Raw genomic sequence first — 18806 nt, 5'->3', positions numbered from 1 at the left:
CTCTGAAGTGAGCCTGCCTTAAGTAAACCCGACTTCGTTTCTTTCCTCTTCACTATGCTGGATGTTAGGTCTCCGGTCAAGACAGCATTCCCTTAAAGACACTGTGGCCCAGCGGTATCCCTCCGCCCCTGTGTTCTTTTAATTCCGCCCAGATGAGGTAACAGGTAGACATTAGGACCCAGTGGCGCCGGTCGCACCTCCTCGAGTGAGCGCTCGCTGAAAGGTAACCTGAGGCAAGCTTCTTTCGGCTTCCCTCACCCCCTCCCTGCAATAAAGCCTGTTGTTGACCCGCTATGTGTAACCAGCTGTCCCTGGCAGCATGCACCGGGCGTACCAGCCTCTTCTGCCAGCCACCAACAAGTACCTGAAGGAGAAATGGGACCGCGAGGACTTCCGGGAGCATCGGAGGAAGGCGAGTATCCCCACGGGGGCGGCGGGGGTCGGGGTGTGGAGGTCACCTGCCCGTCAGGATGTGAGTGCCCTCAGCAGCAGTTGGAGGGTTGGAGTGACGGCATGCAGGACGGCCCGTACTGGGAATTGAGGAGAGCGGAGGCAATTTTAGTTAAGGTACAGGTGATATGTGAGTGATGCTTCGACTCTGACAGGTGATAAGGCCTGTGAAGTCTATGTGGCGGGCTTTTCTTACTTCCGAGAACACAAGCTTAATATTTACTTGAAGCCTGGTTTTCCTGGTACCCAGCGGCTCGGATTGACAGGAGAGGGCTTACACCGAGTGGTAATTTGACACAATGGATGTCAATAGTCAGTGGGAAACACGTATAGGTTACATGATTGGCTATCTGCCTGTGGATGGGTTAGGTCACTTTAGCCGTACCTGGGTGGTCGCTGTACCAGTAGAGCCGAGAAGCACGATGGTTTAATACTTAGATGCCCCGCACCCAAGAGTGCACCGCTCCGTTTAGTCAGGGCCGCTGGAATTATGCGGCAGGAGAGGCCCAAATTATGTAACAAGAAAAGGAAAATTATGTGGCACAATGCGGCACAGTTTGTAACAGTATTACTTCATTATTTCGTCAATTTTAAAACCTGGTAGCACTTCCTGGGCATTAGATGCACCTCACTGATACCAATTAAACACCCAAATATTGCCATGAGCAACAGAAAGTTGACCAATCCAGCTTTGCAAAGCGCCTTCTACTGAGTGGCAAAACGTCGCTGCATTTTAGTAACTTTTGAACCCTTTGAGTTAGAAAAAAAAAATTGTTGTTAAAATCTGTAGGTTATGTGACAGCTGATGTGGCAAATCTATAATTATGCGAAAATCGCTGCGGCTGCAAAAGCACATAATTCCTGTGGCCCTGCCTTTAGTGTGTGTGTGTCTCGGAGTGAGGAAAAACAGTTGTTCTGACAATTTTGCAGTGTTCCATACAATGCCGATCCTGATTTTAGTGCAGGGCAAAAAATCCCTACTAGAGAAGTTGCTTGGCAAAGAGAATTTATAGCCTATGGGTCCTCAGGGTGGTGCTAAGGAGGGCTTAAAAGCCACAGGCACATACTCATATTATCTAGAAGGACCCAGTGACAGGCCATTAGGGCTAATGATTGACTGACTCAAACTATACTAATGTGTCTGAACCATGCTCGATCCGATGAGCATTGGTGGACCTGACACATGAAAAACATTCCCTATTTCCCACTTATGGCAGTAAAACATCCATATAAAACGGTACCATCAGTAAAGAAGCATGGCGTTGGGAGACTGGATGGGTGTTTTTTGGGTGAGGGACAGATCCTGGCATCTATGAATCCAGGTGGAGGTATTAGGCTTTAGTGAGATAGCTGAGTGCCATATTCTCAATAAAGCATACCAACATCAAGTGAGTTAATGCTTCTTTATTTCTGAAGAGTCGCTCTCATCTAGAAGTGACCGCCTGGACCATGTCCAACTGACTCGCTTGGAATCTTTACTCTCGCACCCATCGTTCTGTCATCAAGAACGGTGGCCAAGATCTCACGCCAGTCACGAGAATATTACACATTCCCTTCTGTAAACAAAACAGTGGATGAGTTTGAATAACATATCTACATTGACTTACACAATAAATGCTTATAAGTTTGAGTAACATATATACATTGACTTCTACTTAAAGTGCCTGTAATGTAACCACACTCATATACATTGGTGTACCAAGGTATGTCAATAACCATATTTTAGGACATGACATAATCCTTATTCCAACCAGGAGAGCATCTCAACTGTGTTATCAATCTTTCATTCCTTTGACCCACACTCGACTCCATTTTCATTCGCTCCTTAGTGGACATTCTCTCCTTGGTGAATGTGTCATTGTGTGTACTTGTATCATTATCTGAGCCTCTTATACCTCCTTCCTTATGCCATAAGCATCGCTTCAATACAGCTATCTTGCTCATGCTCCATACATTTCCATCAGTCAATTCCACCACATCGTTAACCAGTCTAACAACTTTCATGGGCTCCGCGAACTTGGATTCCCCTTCTCTTACATACCTCCCTTTTCTCACACAAACCTAATTACCTTGCATAATAGGTCCCTCACACCTCTGATTACTGGACTTAGCCATAACTTCGTCTCTAATTTGACAAGCAGGACTGGCTTTTGTCTCACCACTCCATATATTAATGACACAACATTTGTTGTCTAATTTTCTCAACTACATCCAACATCCATTATTGTTTCATATTGCACCCAGCTGGTCTTCCACACATCTTTTTAAATAGAGATTTTCCTCCCACCTCCCCAGGGGTATTGCGATAACTGCCCACAATTCTCGGAGAGTTTCTTAACAATTCTTTCCAGAAGCTACAGCTAACTGCAACCCCTTCCTTTATTACTTTTATCCATCTTTCCACAATGCCATTATTTTGTGGATGGTATTCAAATGTGCGAATGTGATCAACCCCATGACTTGCCAAAAAAATCCATTAATTTCCAAGGATGTTACCTGGACCCTGTTATCCGTCACTATACTTCTCAGGAATCCGTCTCTTTCAAACACCTCTTTTAAGAATGAAATGACATTTTTAGATGTGACCTGATTAACAAATTTCACCTCTGGCCAATGAGACACAATTGACTAATCAGAACTAAACAAAACACCTGACACTTGGCCAAACACATGGGTCCAGCGATATCCAATGATACTCTTTCCCACACTCTGCTAGGTCTAGTCATGGGAGTCTTCACAAACTTGACAATTTTCTGTGACTTATCACTCGTTGCACACTCTATGCAAGATCTTACCTTTTCTTCAATTTCCTTGTCCACACTTGCCCACCAAACATCCGACCTTACCCTACGTTTCAGGCTACTCATACCTGGATGTCCCACATAAGCCATTTCTAGAACTTGCTGTCTCAACCCACTGGGAACAACCAACTGTTCACCATGTAACAACATCCCATTACCATCATATAATTCCTTCTCTACATGCCAATACGCTAATACATTTTCATCCAATATACTTTTCTTCAGTCACCTAGATTTAATGTACTTCACAACTAATTGTATTTCATTATCACTTACAATAGCTTCTCTCCAATGATTCTTGGCTAATCATCCTTCCGAAATTTCACAAATGGATATTACTTTATCTGTATCAGAATTGTTTAACTGAGAGTCATCAATGTGCACTGGTAATCTTGACAAACAATCAGCAAGAACATTGCTAGCTTCTGGAATATATTTTACATGGAATTGCAAATCCTGAAACCTATATTGCCATTTCGCCACTCTTGGTGTGACTCTTCGACACTCACTTGTGGTAAATAACTCAGTTAACAGATGATGATCAGTTCTTAATTCCCATATGGCATTGGCAACAATCGGGATTGCGCAAGGGACGCCTGTGAGGTAATCTGGAAACCTGGTGCCATACGGGAGCCATGTTGGGGTCGCTGCGTCAGCACGGAGACCTGATTAGGTCACAGTGGCTCATCTGACCATGGAGACCTGTTTGTGTTAACTTCTTTGTTGACAGTGTGTGAATGACTGAAGATGATTCACCAATCCTGCTGATATCCAGGATTATGGTAACAAACTATCTTACATTTGTTGATTCCGATGTTGCAAGTGTGTGAATCACTGGTATTGATTCACAGATGCTGTTGGTGTAATCAAATTTCCACAGTAATATATCGTGATGGTATTAATACAGCATAATCTCAATGATTAGCCAGAGATCTTGCCCAGCGCTGCAAAATGGCTGCCACGGCGTGATGCTGCGTTGCTTTTTTACAGACGATTGGGCATGTTTCTGCCCAGCAGTGTTATTACCTTAAGACGCTGCTCCGGTCGATGTGTCACTCAACAGATTGTGCCGCTAGTCTAACCCTCATGCAACAGCTCGTGATGACACGCATGCACCACAACACGGTCCAGTCAAACGCCAACAAAAGCTTAAAACCAGCATCCGGGCTCACCCACTGCCAGCCGCCGCAACACAAACAAGTCTCTGTGCTGCCACTGCGACTCCTTCATGCCACCACAGCGACGCCAACAATGGCTCATGTATGGCACCAGATTTCCAGATTACCTCACAGACGTCACTTCCGCAATACTGCTCGTCGCCAGTGCTGTATTCTCAATAAATCATACTGACATCAGGTGAGTTAATGCTTATTTATTTCCTCAGAATCTCTCTCATATAGAGGGGATTGCCTGGACCACATCCAACTGACTTGTCTGGAATCTTGACTCTCACACCCAGCGTTCTGTCGTCCAGAACGGAGGTCAAGATTCCACACCAGTCACAAAGACATTACACTGAGGTCTCTTCTTGAGTGGCCTGGAGTGTGTGTGATGTACCTGGCGCTACTTAAACAAGTTGGACACGCGCTGGCCCTAGTCAGGTGGTTAGGAAAATGCACTTCACATTACGGGACCTCATTGCATCAGGGGGCACTGCAGGATTCCAAAGGCTTCGTATTTACAAGCACTACAAACAGGAAAGCTGTAGAGCATTGAACAGCAAACGGTACATGCAAACAGTATCGGATGGTAAAAGTAGACAAGAGTTTTTGTAAGAGGGTGTTTTCAGAGTACAGGTGCGTGCTGCCATACTGTGGATCTGAAGTTTATTTCTAACACATTTCCTCCAAAAATCATGTGAATTTAACCACCTTTTGTGTGCTCCACCAATAAATTAAGGATTTAGCTGCAACTGTGAATGTGCCTTGGAATGCACAGAGTGAGTCATAATGCATCATACAAAGGGCATATAAAGTGGCCACTTTCCCAGGTCTCACTTTACAGTCTACGTGTACTTTCTCTCTCCTTTTCATGGCAAGAAAACCACAGTGAAAGCCTTTGTGTTGTGGCGATGTGAAAATTTCTCTACATTTCACATTCCATATGACTGGAACCTAGAATGTGGAATGTAGAGAAAAGAGCACAGCACCACTTTCTACACTGTCAAGCACACACACTCGTTCAACATATCACAAGGGTTCATGGATGATCACAGCTGATTGAGAACTGCATTGTGTCAGGCACAGTATTGGCATAGTGCACAGCGTATTTTAAACTGTGACACACACATATTGACAGTGAAGCAAGAAATTGACACTTTTAATATATTTTACAGGTTTTTTTTGGGTGACAAGTGTTTGGTCCACTTTACAGGTTGTATATTGTTGTGGTGTAGCCATGTTCACATTCCTTCCTACATTCATTGACAATATGCAGAGTATCAGTGCACCTCCTCCATGTTTGCAGACACCTGTTGACCCACCCATTCAATGGCTAATTTGTACAGACCCTTTATAAAATACCTCACTGCCACTGGGGGCAACAGATACCTGTTGGAACACAGTTTAGGTTTTGAGGGTCAATCCTCATATGTGCATTTGCCAACTTATTAATTAGTTGAGGATCTAGAAGCTGTTAATGAATATAAGTTGGCTGTGAATAAAACACTAGAAAAACAGTTTGATGTGCAGCCAAGTTTTATTTACAAGGCAATAACATCAAGACTAATCAATTGATAGTTATGTTGCACTCTCACGTACGCTTGAGGCAGAGTGTAAGTTAGAGAGTTTTACATCTCCGCTTATTTGAGAACAGATTGTTATACATTGCTGGGACAAAAAGTTTCAGAAAAAGTTATTGACTTTGAAGAATCCCTCACTCACAGAAATAATCAATATTGTGAAGAGCATAGACCTATCTCGCGAATCATGCAAAGAGTTGACACGGAAGGGGCAGAGTGGTGTGGCTGTTGAAGAAAATTCAAACTCCAACCAGAAGGGGCAGTGTAAGAAGGGTATAAAGAAAAAAGAAGGTAAGGAAGGTATTTTTAGTCAGAAAACTGTGTGTTTAAGATGTGGTTATCTGAGGCATGGGGCAAATGGTCGCTCTTCTCTGGCTATAAATGTAAAATGTAGAACCTGTGGTAAAGTTGTGCACTTTGCCGAGGTTTGTCAATTGGTTAGGGATAAAGTGAATTTGGTTCCCGACGAAGAATCTAGCGAAGGTTTAGAGGATGAGCATAGTGAAGAGAAGGATTTGGTTTTGGTAGTACAAGGTGGAGAATCCAATTGTATTGACTTGCATGATAATTTCATGGTTGATGGTAAAGTTAACCCTGACGATCAATTTGTTGGCAAGAATGAAATTGGTCACCAATTAATTGTTTCATCGAACATGGGATGAAAGAAAATTGCTCCCTTCTGACAGGAACCCTGTTTCATACGATGGAAGGAGGATTGAGCTCATAGGTTATTTTGAATGCCACATGAAATTCAATGTCAAAGTTATTTTCGGGAATATATATGTTGCCAGGAAGGACTTAAACATTCTTTGGTGGTATCATCTGGGTTTGTTTGGAATGACACGAAGGACTGGAAGGAAGGTTCAGCTTTCTTTGCTCACAGATGGAGCTTTCCTTGAGCAGGAGTCTGCTGACCAAGATTAGAATAATTGTTGGACAAGGTTGTACAAGGCGGTGTTCAGTGACAAACTGGGGAGTATCACAGTGTTCAAACACAAAATTATGGTTCAAAGGGGAGTGATGCTGGTCAAATACAAGTAAGGAATGTGCCTTTCAGTGTTCATAGAGAGCTGTCAGAGATTCTTAAAAAAATGTGTGAAGATGGATTAATCGAACCTATTGATTCATCCTTATGGTTATCACCTGTGGTGATAGCATGGAAGAAGAATAGGCAGTTAAGGCTCTGTGTAGAGCTGAGAAGCCTGAAGAAGGCAATATGGGTAGATTCCCACCCACTTTCCCGTATAGATGGCATTATCACCACGTTTGAAGGCGCTAAAGTGTTCAGCAAGATCAACTTGGTATCTGCTTACCATCAGATCGAACAAGATGAGTCCTCTAAACAAATCACATTGTTCATATCACCGGTTGGCACGTTGCAATTCAAGAGGATGTCTTTTGGACTGGCTTCGGTTTTCCAACAAGTGTTGGAAAATGTACTCCAGAGTGTTTAAGGGGTGGTGACATTCCGGATGACATCCTGGTGGAGGAGGAAGACCTGGCTAATCATGATAAACTCTTTTACATTGTGTTATAAAGGTTGTAGAAATTTAGAATAGTAACCAATATGAAAAATCTGATGTTGCCAAAAGAAGCATAGAATATTTAGGACATGTCATCTTCGAAAAAGGAGTAGAACCAAGACCTGGGTTGGTAGAAGCTATTACAAGAGCTCCCAAAAGCAAAGAATAGGTGGCATCAATTCTTGAAGTTTGTGAGTTCTATGCCAAGTTCATAAAATGTACATTTGAGGGAACTTCTCCAGAAAAAAAGACGTTTGTTTGGAGTAACACCTGCCAAGATGTATTTGATGCTCTCAAAAATGACTTTGTATCAGCAGTAGAGTTGAAAGCTTTAATCCCACAATAGAGTGTTTCATTATAGTTGATGCAAGTAATAACAGACTTGGTGCCACGCATGCTTCAAAAAGCAGTGTTGGAAATGAGGTTATTGTGGGTTTTTCATCCAGGTTATTGAAAGAAAATCAAAAAGTATTTGACCTGTTGTTGGGTTTTGTTATCTTTTAAATGTTTTATATGTGGAAGGAGATTTACCCTTAAAACTGATCACAAACTGTTGGTAAATATACTTGGAGGTACCGTTATAAGGGACCACACTCCCAGTTTGAGCTCCAACTCTTACAGTATGATATTAAAATTGAATAGAACCCGGGTGGTAAAAACACTGGAGCTGATTATTTATCACGCTTTCCCGTCAGTTCTCAAGAGAATCCTATGGATTAGGAGGCGTACGATGAAGAATGCTTGATAGCCACAATTGATGTTTGCCAAGGAAATGCGTTTTTGGAGGATGAATGGAATGTCAAAATGATGGAAGGTGAAGATTTGGGGAGTCTGAGGAAATATTATGTTGTTGGCCAGGGAGAAAGTTTTTCCAGTAAAGATTCAGGGTTATGTCAAGGTGGCAGATGAGTTGTCCGCTGAGAGGAACAGGAAGTGTCAAGAATTCCTGTCATACAAGGGAAACACGCCCTTATGTAAACAGGAGAGCTGTTACATAACTCAAGGGAAACACGCCCTTATGTAAACAGGAGAGCTGTTACATAACTCAAGGGAAACACGCCCTTATGTAAACAGGAGAGCTGTTACATAACTCAAGGAAAACACGCCCTATAAAGGGAGGAACCGGGAGGTACAAGGCTGTCGGATATTGTGTTTACACCGACGTACCTGCTTCGTGAAGAGCAGTGTTCCGGAGTGGTGCTCCAGTAAGGCAAGAACGGAGGTAGGTCGAGTCGTTACTCCCTGGGCCGTGTCTTGCCCCATCGTCACCTGTGAAGGACCCGGAAGCTCTACCGGTCAACCATTGAGCTTCGCTTTTTGACTCGGCTGAGTCCAAGCGCAGTGGCGCTTTTGCTGGTTGGAGTCGTAACTCCCAGCCCGACCAGAGACACAGGGACTGCCAGCTGTAACGCACACCAGGAGGTGTTTGCCGCGTTACAGACTCGGAAGTCCACAGGATCGATCGAGCGGCTGCTCTCGGTTCAGTCTTCTTGCTTGTGATTGGGGTATCGGTGACGCATCACCAGGAGGTGACTCCGCGTCCCGGTGCAGTCTGAGGAAGAGGTTGAGCGGCTGCTCCCTTCAGGTAGAGACCCCGGCTGGGTGTTTCCCTGACTCCTCGATTCTCCCCAACACTCTTCGTGCCCCTCACAGCCTACCGATTGGCATTGTCGGCCATTTCATTTCTGCCCTCTGTTGGCATACGCCGGGATCGGCGTATATGCAGAGGACGGTTAGGACCATCCGTGCTGTGGGCTGGTAACGTACTTCGCCTGGAGGATTCCAGTGACTATAACTTTTGTTTGTTCTTTGTATTTTATTTGCCTTCATTAAAAGAACTAACCCTTCACAAGTGGTTGCGTCCTCATTGTCGTGTCTGTTAAACGCTCCTGAGACGTTCAGGGCGTTACAGGAAGTTAATGAGAGGTGATAAACTCATCCCCCACTGGGTTGAGAGATAAGATAATTTTGATTGGGCATAAAGGAAACCTGGGACAAACCATCACCAAAATAACAAGCATTTGCATAGCCAATAGGTCTCGCCTTTGGGACCTTGTAAGTGTTTAGCAGGAGCTATTGGCTTTGTCAATGCCTTTAAGCCATGGTGGAGAGCAGTGTGCCTGCTGTGCAGCATGTTGGAAAGTTATAATAGAAAAGTGTTATAAGCATTTTTGTTATCTTATATATAACCAGGAAGGCATTATGTACAACTGAACCACCCTATTAAACAAGCATTAGAAATGCAATAGGTTTTGCATTTGCTTGAGTTAGAGCTATTGGCGCTGTAAATGACAATTTTTTTACCTATGTGTTATGTATGTGGTATGTAATGGAATTATGTGGGTTGGATAGGAATTATTAGTTGGGCAATTGTGTGGTGTAGAATTTTGTGATGTGAAGTGGATTTGTGTAGTGGAATTATGTGGCATAGTATACAGTGGAAATATGTTTATAGTAATTGTGTGGTATTGAGTGTACTGGAAATACGTGGATTGGGATTGTGTATTATATAGTTTAATTATGTGGATTGGCATTTTGTGCTGTGGAGTGGTATGTGGTGTAGTTTAATTATGTGGTGCATGGTTGAATTTTGTGGCATGATGTGGAACTTTGTGGTGTGGATTGGATTTATGTGGTGTGTTGTGTAATTGTGTTGTTGAGCTGAATTGTGTGGTTTAGTGCAAACATTTGTTTGTGTGGATTGGATGTATGTGGTATGTTGTGTAATTGTGTTGTTGCGTTGCATTATGTGGTTTTGTGTCAAATATTGTGGTGTGGATTGGAAATGTGTGGAGTTGAATGTGTGGTGTGGAATTGTGTGGATAATCAACATTAACTTGTCAAAAGCAGCACACCACAGAAGCAACCAGCTTTTGGCAAAGTGCATGATATAGTAACAAGTCTTGCTCACCCTGCTGCCTCGACCTATTATTTAAATTAACAAGAAGGGAACTCATGAGAGTGAAAGAGAGAGTGAAAGAGAGTGAGAGTGAAAGAGAGAGAGAAAGAGAGAGAGTGAGAGAGTGAAAGAGAGAAAGAGAGTGGAAGAGCGAAAGAGAAAAAAAGAGAAAGAGACTCTTTACACATTGCCTATGGGATAATCCTGATTGCTCAGCCAAGCTACCAAGGGGATGATCAGGGGTTATCTTACTCTAACTAGAATGGTGGGTTCTACATGGCTTAGCCAACCAGAAACCCCATTTCAAACACCAGGCTACAGAGGGGCACATGAAGCAGTTTGCAGTAATACCATGCCACAAGCAGTGCCTTTCTCACCTAGCTCCAATGCTTCTGTGTAAAGTGGTTTTAATCGCTTATTAACGCCACAAGCGATGTTAACACCATACGCCACCTTTCTAGCCCGCTCAGCTACCCCATGCAGCTACCCCCCCAACACTCACCTCCCACTAGCCCCAATACTCCACCAGGGTGATGGAGATATTCAGTGGGTGATTCAGGAGAGTTGTGGGAGGTGCTATGGTGTCTGTCGAGTTGCCCAACCCTGTTCTGCTAGGGAGACTTCCTTATGGACATAAAAAGTGGGCCCCTGCTTCCGAATTGTTTTTGCCAGCAATAACGAGGAAGCTAAATACACTTCCGCCCAAGCCAGGGTACTATCGAACAAGACCGATCCTGGGTGTACGGCCAGAGGTGGAGGGGAGCAGCTGACCAGTAGTGTTTGCCCGTATGGTGGATAGGGAAGTTGAGGACGTTTCGCAACACAATGTGCCTCGCACTGGCCAGTAGAAACTGCAGACCAAGGCGAAAATTACATGTACAAGTGTTTGCGTGGATGTGGCTTCATCGCTGTGCCAGCGACGGGCAGTGGCGCACAGTGCCGCACACATCATACTTCCTGGTGACAGTTCAGGGTGCCAAACTCGAGGCAGGAAGGGGCGGCGCCTCTGAACACTGCTCTGGGCAGTGAAACCTGGCCTGCTTCACCTGGCCCAGCAGTCTTGTTTCCAGGAAATTTAACGACAGACCCTCACCAGTGCAGTATTTCAAAGTACACGAACCACTGCACTCCTCTGGAGACCTCAAATGCAAGAGGAAAGTCACACGACTCAATCTCTAAGCAGGAACTCCCACCCGTTCACCCAGAGGACCCAGAGGATCAGGTTAAACGCAGTCAGGGAGGTGACACGCTACGCCCCCTAGATGAGCACAAAGCCAATGTGAAACCTACTTCAGCACTAAGACCAGCTGACGGTTCAGACAGGTGCCCAATAGTAAGGGATTCAGAGGCTGCCACACAGACATCGTCATTGGCTGCACCCGAGGAAAGAGTTCCCAGCTTGGCGCTGGGCACACAAACTATGAGCTACAGTCAAAGCACACCCATCAAGTCGCACCTAAGGGCCGGATGTGCTCCTCCACACACAGATCGGGAAACCTACGGTCTTGCAACAAGCTCCTCTGGCATGGAGGCAGCAAGTCCCCATAACTCTAGCCAGGATGCTGTGGTAAATAAAAATTCCTTTACCGGGACTGAATTTGATACAGAAACATTATAAAATAGCTCGGTAAAATGAGAGGCAGAATCCGTGATATTAGAGTTTCGGAATGGGCTTTATTCCAATAATCGATTATAATCGGATGCTTCAAGTTCCATCACCACGGGGGTTCAGGAAGTGAAGTACATACTTTATTGACAAGAAGTAACTTTTATAGTACATACATTATAATGAAGTGAATACAGTAGGCGTAACAATTGATAAGGACATTGACGTTTGGTCTGCGTAACCGAAAATGGGTGTAATAATGAGTAAAAAGAAACATGATTGGTTATGATGTAATACATAGGTGGATCTATAAGATAATACTTGGCATAGATGCGCGCGCAGCAGTATGACGTGTAATTGACGTGTAACTAGGGGGTGACGGGGACTTGACATTTAGCTCTATATGTGGAGACGAGAAGTCTGGGGGGTCAAGTCAACCTAATCCCAAATCATATCTAACATCCTATGTTTAAAGAACTATGTTATCCACAAAAGAAGGACTCTCGGACAGAATCTATTCTATACTGACTGTGCGTGCGTGGACAAGCGTCTAAGTGTCTACACTGAATGCGAGGGGGTAGGAATATTCCATGGTGACAGGGCTATGAATTACTTGCATGAGGACAGAGAAGTTGGGCCTTTTTGCTTGGTAACTGGAAGAATGTTTACTTAAACTACTAGGCAGGAATGCATCGGCTGAGGGGGAAGCAGATAATTCGAAGGTGAAATACAGTTCTTGGCAGAGAGTAGGCTGATGTCAGGCTTCGTGAGCCGCGCAGAGAATGAGACAAAGTTCATGGTCACAGATGCAGGCTCGGACTGGAGCTTTCAGAGGCAGAAGGCAAGAGGAGTTTTGATGACAGAATCAGGGCCTACTTGCCTGGACTGTAAAGTGGCATAAGTGAACCATATAAAGCCGGTGGCCTTTCATATTTAGGAATGGAATATCCGGCCTATTCATGGCGGATCTGTCAAAGGACATGTTGACGGTGGACGCACATGTGTTTGCGTCTTCATAACTGGAACTGGAGGGAAACATACATGTACTTGTGACATGCACATGGGACCGTTGGGGTCCAAGATAGGGGACATAACTGACCAGAAAAATCCATATTTCCACATTCCCTCCTTGTCCCCTACTTGCCCTTCAAGAGATATCAATCTTCATTAATCCATTGATCTGTTCATATAGCATCATTTGTTCTTCTTTCTTCTTCCGGGATCTTGAATGAAAATCTTGATGTGGAATGCACGATGTGGCACACAGACCACAAATCGCTGGTCCACATTGTAGACATAGACAGCAACTGAATAGTATGAGAAGGCCAATACCTAGGAAGGATAAAACTCTCCATCCCCAGGCTGATACCGCATTCCAAAACCAACTGGACCAAGTCCAAGTGCCTGGGTTCTGGTGTATCTGGCTTACAATCTTATGAAGGCGAGTGATGGCTTTATATACAGATGGCGAATTTTCTGGTATGAATACGCAGCAGCTTGATCCGATGACCCTACAAGCTCCGCCCCTATCAGCCAGGATGACGTCAAGGACAAGACGATTTTGAAGCACAACAATCCGCATAGCAGACTGCTCTTCCGTTAAATTGCCTAAGGCGGAAATAGTCTCATTCACTACTGCTTCAAGGGTTCTAGTTAATCTACGTATCAGCTTACTGTTAGTAACAGTACCTATATAGGGAAAGATGCCTTTATTAAAATCTACATACTTGTCCCATGCCGTCTCAGTGTAATCGACAATGGGGAGATCTCTCCGTTCTCTGTTGTGTACTAAATGAATATTTCTGTAATAATCAGGAGGAGCTAGGAAAACAGGTGGCAAAAGGAATGCAATGTAGCAGGTACCATCCCAATCTAGGGGTAGACGCATATATGCAGTCTGACCACATATAAAGTAGGAGTGGCGAGAAGCTCTAAATGAAGATTTTCCTTGATCACTGAATTCTACTATAGTAGTGCATTTACTATGGCCCATATGTATGGAACCAACCTTTCTTACACACAATTCACCCTTTGCTGGAAATACTGACATGGTGGGTAAGACTAGTTCAATTTCGCCTTTTGCAGTGCCAGCCGTACTAACCGCTGTGGAGAAGCCGCGCTCCCCTGCACCGCCGATTGCAAAAATGGATGCAGAATCTTTATTGTATGACAAGGTCTGGTTTGATAAGCCAAGGTATGATGATGCAGAGAGGCAGTATTACGAGCAGCTGAGTAGACCTGCTAATGCAAATCTGTCTCCGTGCAAGAAGGCTACTGTATCTCCCTGCAAAAAGGCCACAAAATCACCACACAAAGAGAGCGCGGCTCCTCCTGCGGGACCAGGTGGAGAGCCCAGTGACCTTATCACCAGAGTTGCCCATTTGGAGCTAGAGAACCAGTCACTCCACAAAGTTGTTGAAGATCTGCAGTTGGCAATCTCGAAGCTTGAGGTTCGTCTCACAGCACTTGAGAAATCCCCGGTCTCTCGCCAGCCCGCCGCAGCCCTTCCGTCTGTGGCACCCACTACTAATGCCCTGCCTTCTGCTCCAGTAAAGAAAGTTGAAGTCTCTGCTACTCCTGAGGAAGACGATGATAACGACATTGACCTCTTTGGCAGTGATGATGAAGAAGATGAAGAGGCTGAGCGAATCCGAGAAGAGCGGCTGCGCCAGTACGCGGAGAAAAAGTCCAAGAAACCAGGCATTATTGCAAAGTCCTCCATCCTCCTCGACGTCAAACCGTGGGATGATGAGACGGACATGGCGAAACTGGAGGAGTGCGTGCGGACAGTGCAGATGGACGGCCTGCTCTGGGGCTCCTCCAAACTGGTTCCAGTGGGTTACGGCATCAAGAAGCTCCAGATCCAGTGTGTCGTGGAAGACGACAAGGTTGGAACAGACATCCTGGAGGAGGAAATCACCAAGTTTGAAGATTACGTGCAGAGTGTCGACATTGCTGCTTTCAACAAGATCTGAGACTTGACGTAGGCTTTACTATAAATAATAAAGGACAACCATGCAGAATAAAAATCTAAAAAAAAAAAAAAAAAAAAAAGACTAGTTCAATTTCAGATACGACATTTAGAATCATGAGATTAGGTGTAAAATTACCTAATCCATATACTTCATTTTCTAGATCAGTTCCTGTTCTTTTGGGGCGACCCTCCTTGTCAGGGTAACAGACCTTGAGTAAAGCTAGGTTCAGATTTCCCCATACCCAATGATCTCGGTAAACTGCTGTGTCTGAGTCTATGGAATTAATTAAGCTAAACCATGCTCCACAGGAGCCATTATGTGTAAATGGATGTGGAAAGAAAGGCAGGACTCCTTCATAATTCTGATAGGGAGGGAGTCGGCCACACACCCAACAATTGGTGGCATTACTAGTCTGATGGGAATGATGTAACATACTAATGAAAGTGTTATTGCGCAGCGCAAGTCTATAAGACAATTCATGCGGAGGTAAGTCACTAAAAGAATGTTCAGCAGCAACATTATAAACATGTCTAGAAATAGGGTAATATATGTGCAACAACATACTTGTAATGATTATTAAAAGACTTAATAAAAACAAAATTAATAATGTCACTATGCAGTGGCTACGCAGTGATTTACAATACGCCTGTCGTTTCAACATTTTTCGGGTATTTTCTCTACTCAGGTCCAAGGGATACATGTCAGAGACAATTCAACCGCTTCACCTTGGAGAGGACTTAAACAATCAAATTGCTCGACTTGGTGGGCCTAAGCTTTAGTTTGTAATTTTCAGATTTGTTCGGTTCAACAAAAGGGAGTTTTGTATCAGTCTGTGAGGGGGTGCAGGGCACAATGTCTATATCCGAAGATAGTCCATGAAATTTCTTGATGTGGTTTGAATGAATCCAGCCCTTGCGGCCCTCGATCTTCACGGCTGTTCTTGTGGTCAACAGGACCAACTTGGGTGCTTTCCACCTGGGCTCCAGCTGAGTCTTTCGGTCGAAATTCCTCACAAATACAAGATTACCCGGAACAACGTCATGGGGTTTCACCTCAGTGTTGTCGGGAAAGGCTGCAGCTACCTGTGAACGAGAAGATTGTAGTGCAGACATCAAGGAAGCCAAGTAATCTGTCAGCATATTACAGTCAATATCAGTTATTTTGCGTGGTATAGGCGTCCCCCACATATTCGGTGGTCTACCGAAGATCACCTCATACGGGGATAGCCCTGTTCGAGAGTGTGCTACCATTCTCATGTAAAAGAGTGCAACTGGTAACGCTACTACCCAGTCGACACCTTTCTCTCTGCATATTTTGGACATTCTAATTTTCAGTATCTGGTTATGTCTTTCTACGAGACCTGCTGCCTCGGGATGTCGGACACAGTGGAATTTCCACTGATATCCTAACAGAAGTGAAACGTGTTTCATTAATTCGGATGAGAACGGCTGGCCGTTATCTGAGTAAACAGCACGTGGTAAACCGTATCGTGGGAAGAATTCTCGAACCAACTGTTTGGCAGTAGTCGGGGCAGTGTAATCTGAAACCGGGTATGCCTCCGTCCAACGGGACAGAGCGCAGACAACTACGAGAACATATTTGAATCCTTGACATCGTTCCATCTGGATATAGTCCATCTGGAGTACTTCAAAAGGATGATTAGGAGTATGAAATCCACCCTGTTCTACGGGAACGCTTTTTCCTGGGTTGAACTGACAACAGATCATACAGGTACGGACCTTTTGTTTTGCTGCTGCTCGTAAATGTTTATTGAACCAAATGTGTTGAATGCTGTCTAGCATAGCTTTTTCTCCTAGATGTGCTGGACTATGTATAGTGTTAATTATAACTTGGACCATTGAATCAGGAAGGAACCATACAGACTTTTCCTTCATCATCCATCCTTGGTCCGTTTGGATCCCTCCTAATTCAGTCCATTTCTTTATTTCGTCTGGTGTAGCATGTGTCTGTATGTCAATTACGTCAAGAGTAGGATCTTTAACTGTCATACAATGTGTCGGTGTCGGGACTATTGTCTTTGTCATGTCGGGGGTTTGAGTTTGAGCAGTCAGTTTAGCTGTTCTGTCGGCTAGATCATTGCCCTGGGAAATGATATCAGTAACCTTCGTATGGGCCTTACATTTCATAATTGATATTTCAGTGGGTAGATGTATTGCATCTAATAATGCATGAATGAGGGGTCCGTGCTGAATGTGGGCACCGTGGGAAGTTAAATAACCTCTCTCTCGCCACAGCACGCCGAAGTCATGTACAACTCCGAATGCATAACGTGAGTCAGTGTATATGTTGACTTTTTTATTCGTGGCTTGAATACAGGCTTGTGTCAGAGCGATAAGTTCTGCGGCTTGAGCTGACAAAGTATTTATACGATTAGTTGCAATGACTTCAGTATCTGTTGTGACTGCGTAGGCGGCTACTAACTCTCCTGTACTTGTTCTCCTGCATGAACCATCTACATACAAGGTCAGGTCTGGATCTGACAATGGGACATCTGTCAAGTCTTGTCTGGGTTTTGTCGTTATAGTAATAACTTCAATACAGTCGTGGGCTAGTGGGTCTGTTCCGACTACTGGTAAAAGTGTGGCAGGATTCAATGTGTTACAGCGTCTGATTTCTATATGTGGCTGAAACAATGTAAGCTCGTATCCTGTAAGTCGCGCTATAGTCAAGTGTTGTGTTTGCGTTCTATTTACAAGAACCTCTACTGCGTGTGGTACTTGAACTGTCAATGGATGTCCTAAAACTATGGCATCGCTTTGTCTGATTGCTAAAGCTGTTGCTGCTACTGATTTTAGGCATGCAGGCAAAGCCTGAGCTACGGGATCTAATGTACTAGAAAAATAAGCACATGGTTTGTGTGCTCCTGCTTGTTCCTGTGTGAGTACTGACAAGGCAGTACCTTCGCGCTCTGTAACAAAAAGTGTAAACTGTTTTCTGTAACATGGCGTTGCTAAAACGGGTGCTTGACATAAAGCTTTCTTTAAGCTTTCAAAAGCTTGTGTGTGTTCCTGAGTCCAAGGGAGAACAGTCGATGTGGCTGCCTCCTGTGTGGTTAACTGAATGAGGGGTTTTGCTAGAAATGCATACTGAGGGATCCACTGCCTACAATATGAAGTGAGGCCTATGAAAGCCCGCACCTCCTTTTGTGTCTTGGGTATTGACATGTTAGCTATCAACTGAATGCGGTCGGGTGTAAGCTGCCTTCCCTCCTTGTCCAGCGAGTGTCCAAGATAAACAACTCGCTGGACACAGAATTGCAGCTTAGAAGGGGACACCTTGTGCCCTTTTTCGGCTAGAAATTGTAAAACTGTCAGTGATGCTTTTTCACATTCGGGTTCGCTTCGGGCGGTGATCAGCAGATCATCGACGTATTGAAGCAAGGCGGTGTTAACTGGCATGTGGATACTGTCAAGTTCTCGTTTCAGTGCTTGGCTATAGATGCTGGGGCTTTCTGTAAATCCTTGAGGTGCGCGGGTGAATTTAAAGCTACGCCCATTTAAACTAAATCCGAACAAATATTGACTTTCCGGATCTATTGGGACGCTGAAAAAGGCATTTTTGAGATCAATTACAGTAAAGAATGTTGCTTCGGAATCAATAGCTGTCAAAAATGACGAGATATCTGGGACCACAGGAAATTGTGGCACAATGCATTTGTTTAACTCGCGCAGATCAATAACCAATCGATATACTGGCGGCGCTGTAGGATCTGTTCGTTTAAGAATCGGAATTATCGGTGAATTACATACATTGGAGTCTGTTTCTACAACTACTCCTTGGGCAATGAGCTC

The 18806-nt window shown here is 44.2% G+C and overlaps 1 protein-coding gene and 1 pseudogene across 2 annotated transcripts in view; both read left to right on the top strand.

The window, feature by feature from the left end:
* The first annotated feature begins 205 nt into the window (after positions 1-205).
* The window catches only part of LOC146860164 (uncharacterized), a 125444-nt gene continuing 106843 nt past the window's right edge, over positions 206-18806 (top strand). The window contains exon 1 of the mRNA XM_085643999.1: positions 206-412. Coding sequence (XP_085500125.1) covers positions 320-412 — 93 coding nt within the window. The 5' untranslated portion in view covers positions 206-319. The remainder of the gene's footprint in view (positions 413-18806) is intronic.
* Positions 14101-15048, top strand: LOC146860166 (elongation factor 1-delta pseudogene; annotated as a pseudogene). Its single transcript, XR_014978799.1, has one exon. The product of XR_014978799.1 is annotated as an elongation factor 1-delta pseudogene (transcript).

This window comes from Triturus cristatus, chromosome 3_1, assembly GCF_964204655.1.
Source record: "Triturus cristatus chromosome 3_1, aTriCri1.1, whole genome shotgun sequence".
Classification (NCBI taxonomy): Eukaryota; Metazoa; Chordata; class Amphibia; order Caudata; family Salamandridae; genus Triturus; species Triturus cristatus.
This window is presented reverse-complemented; position numbering and strand designations above follow the sequence as displayed.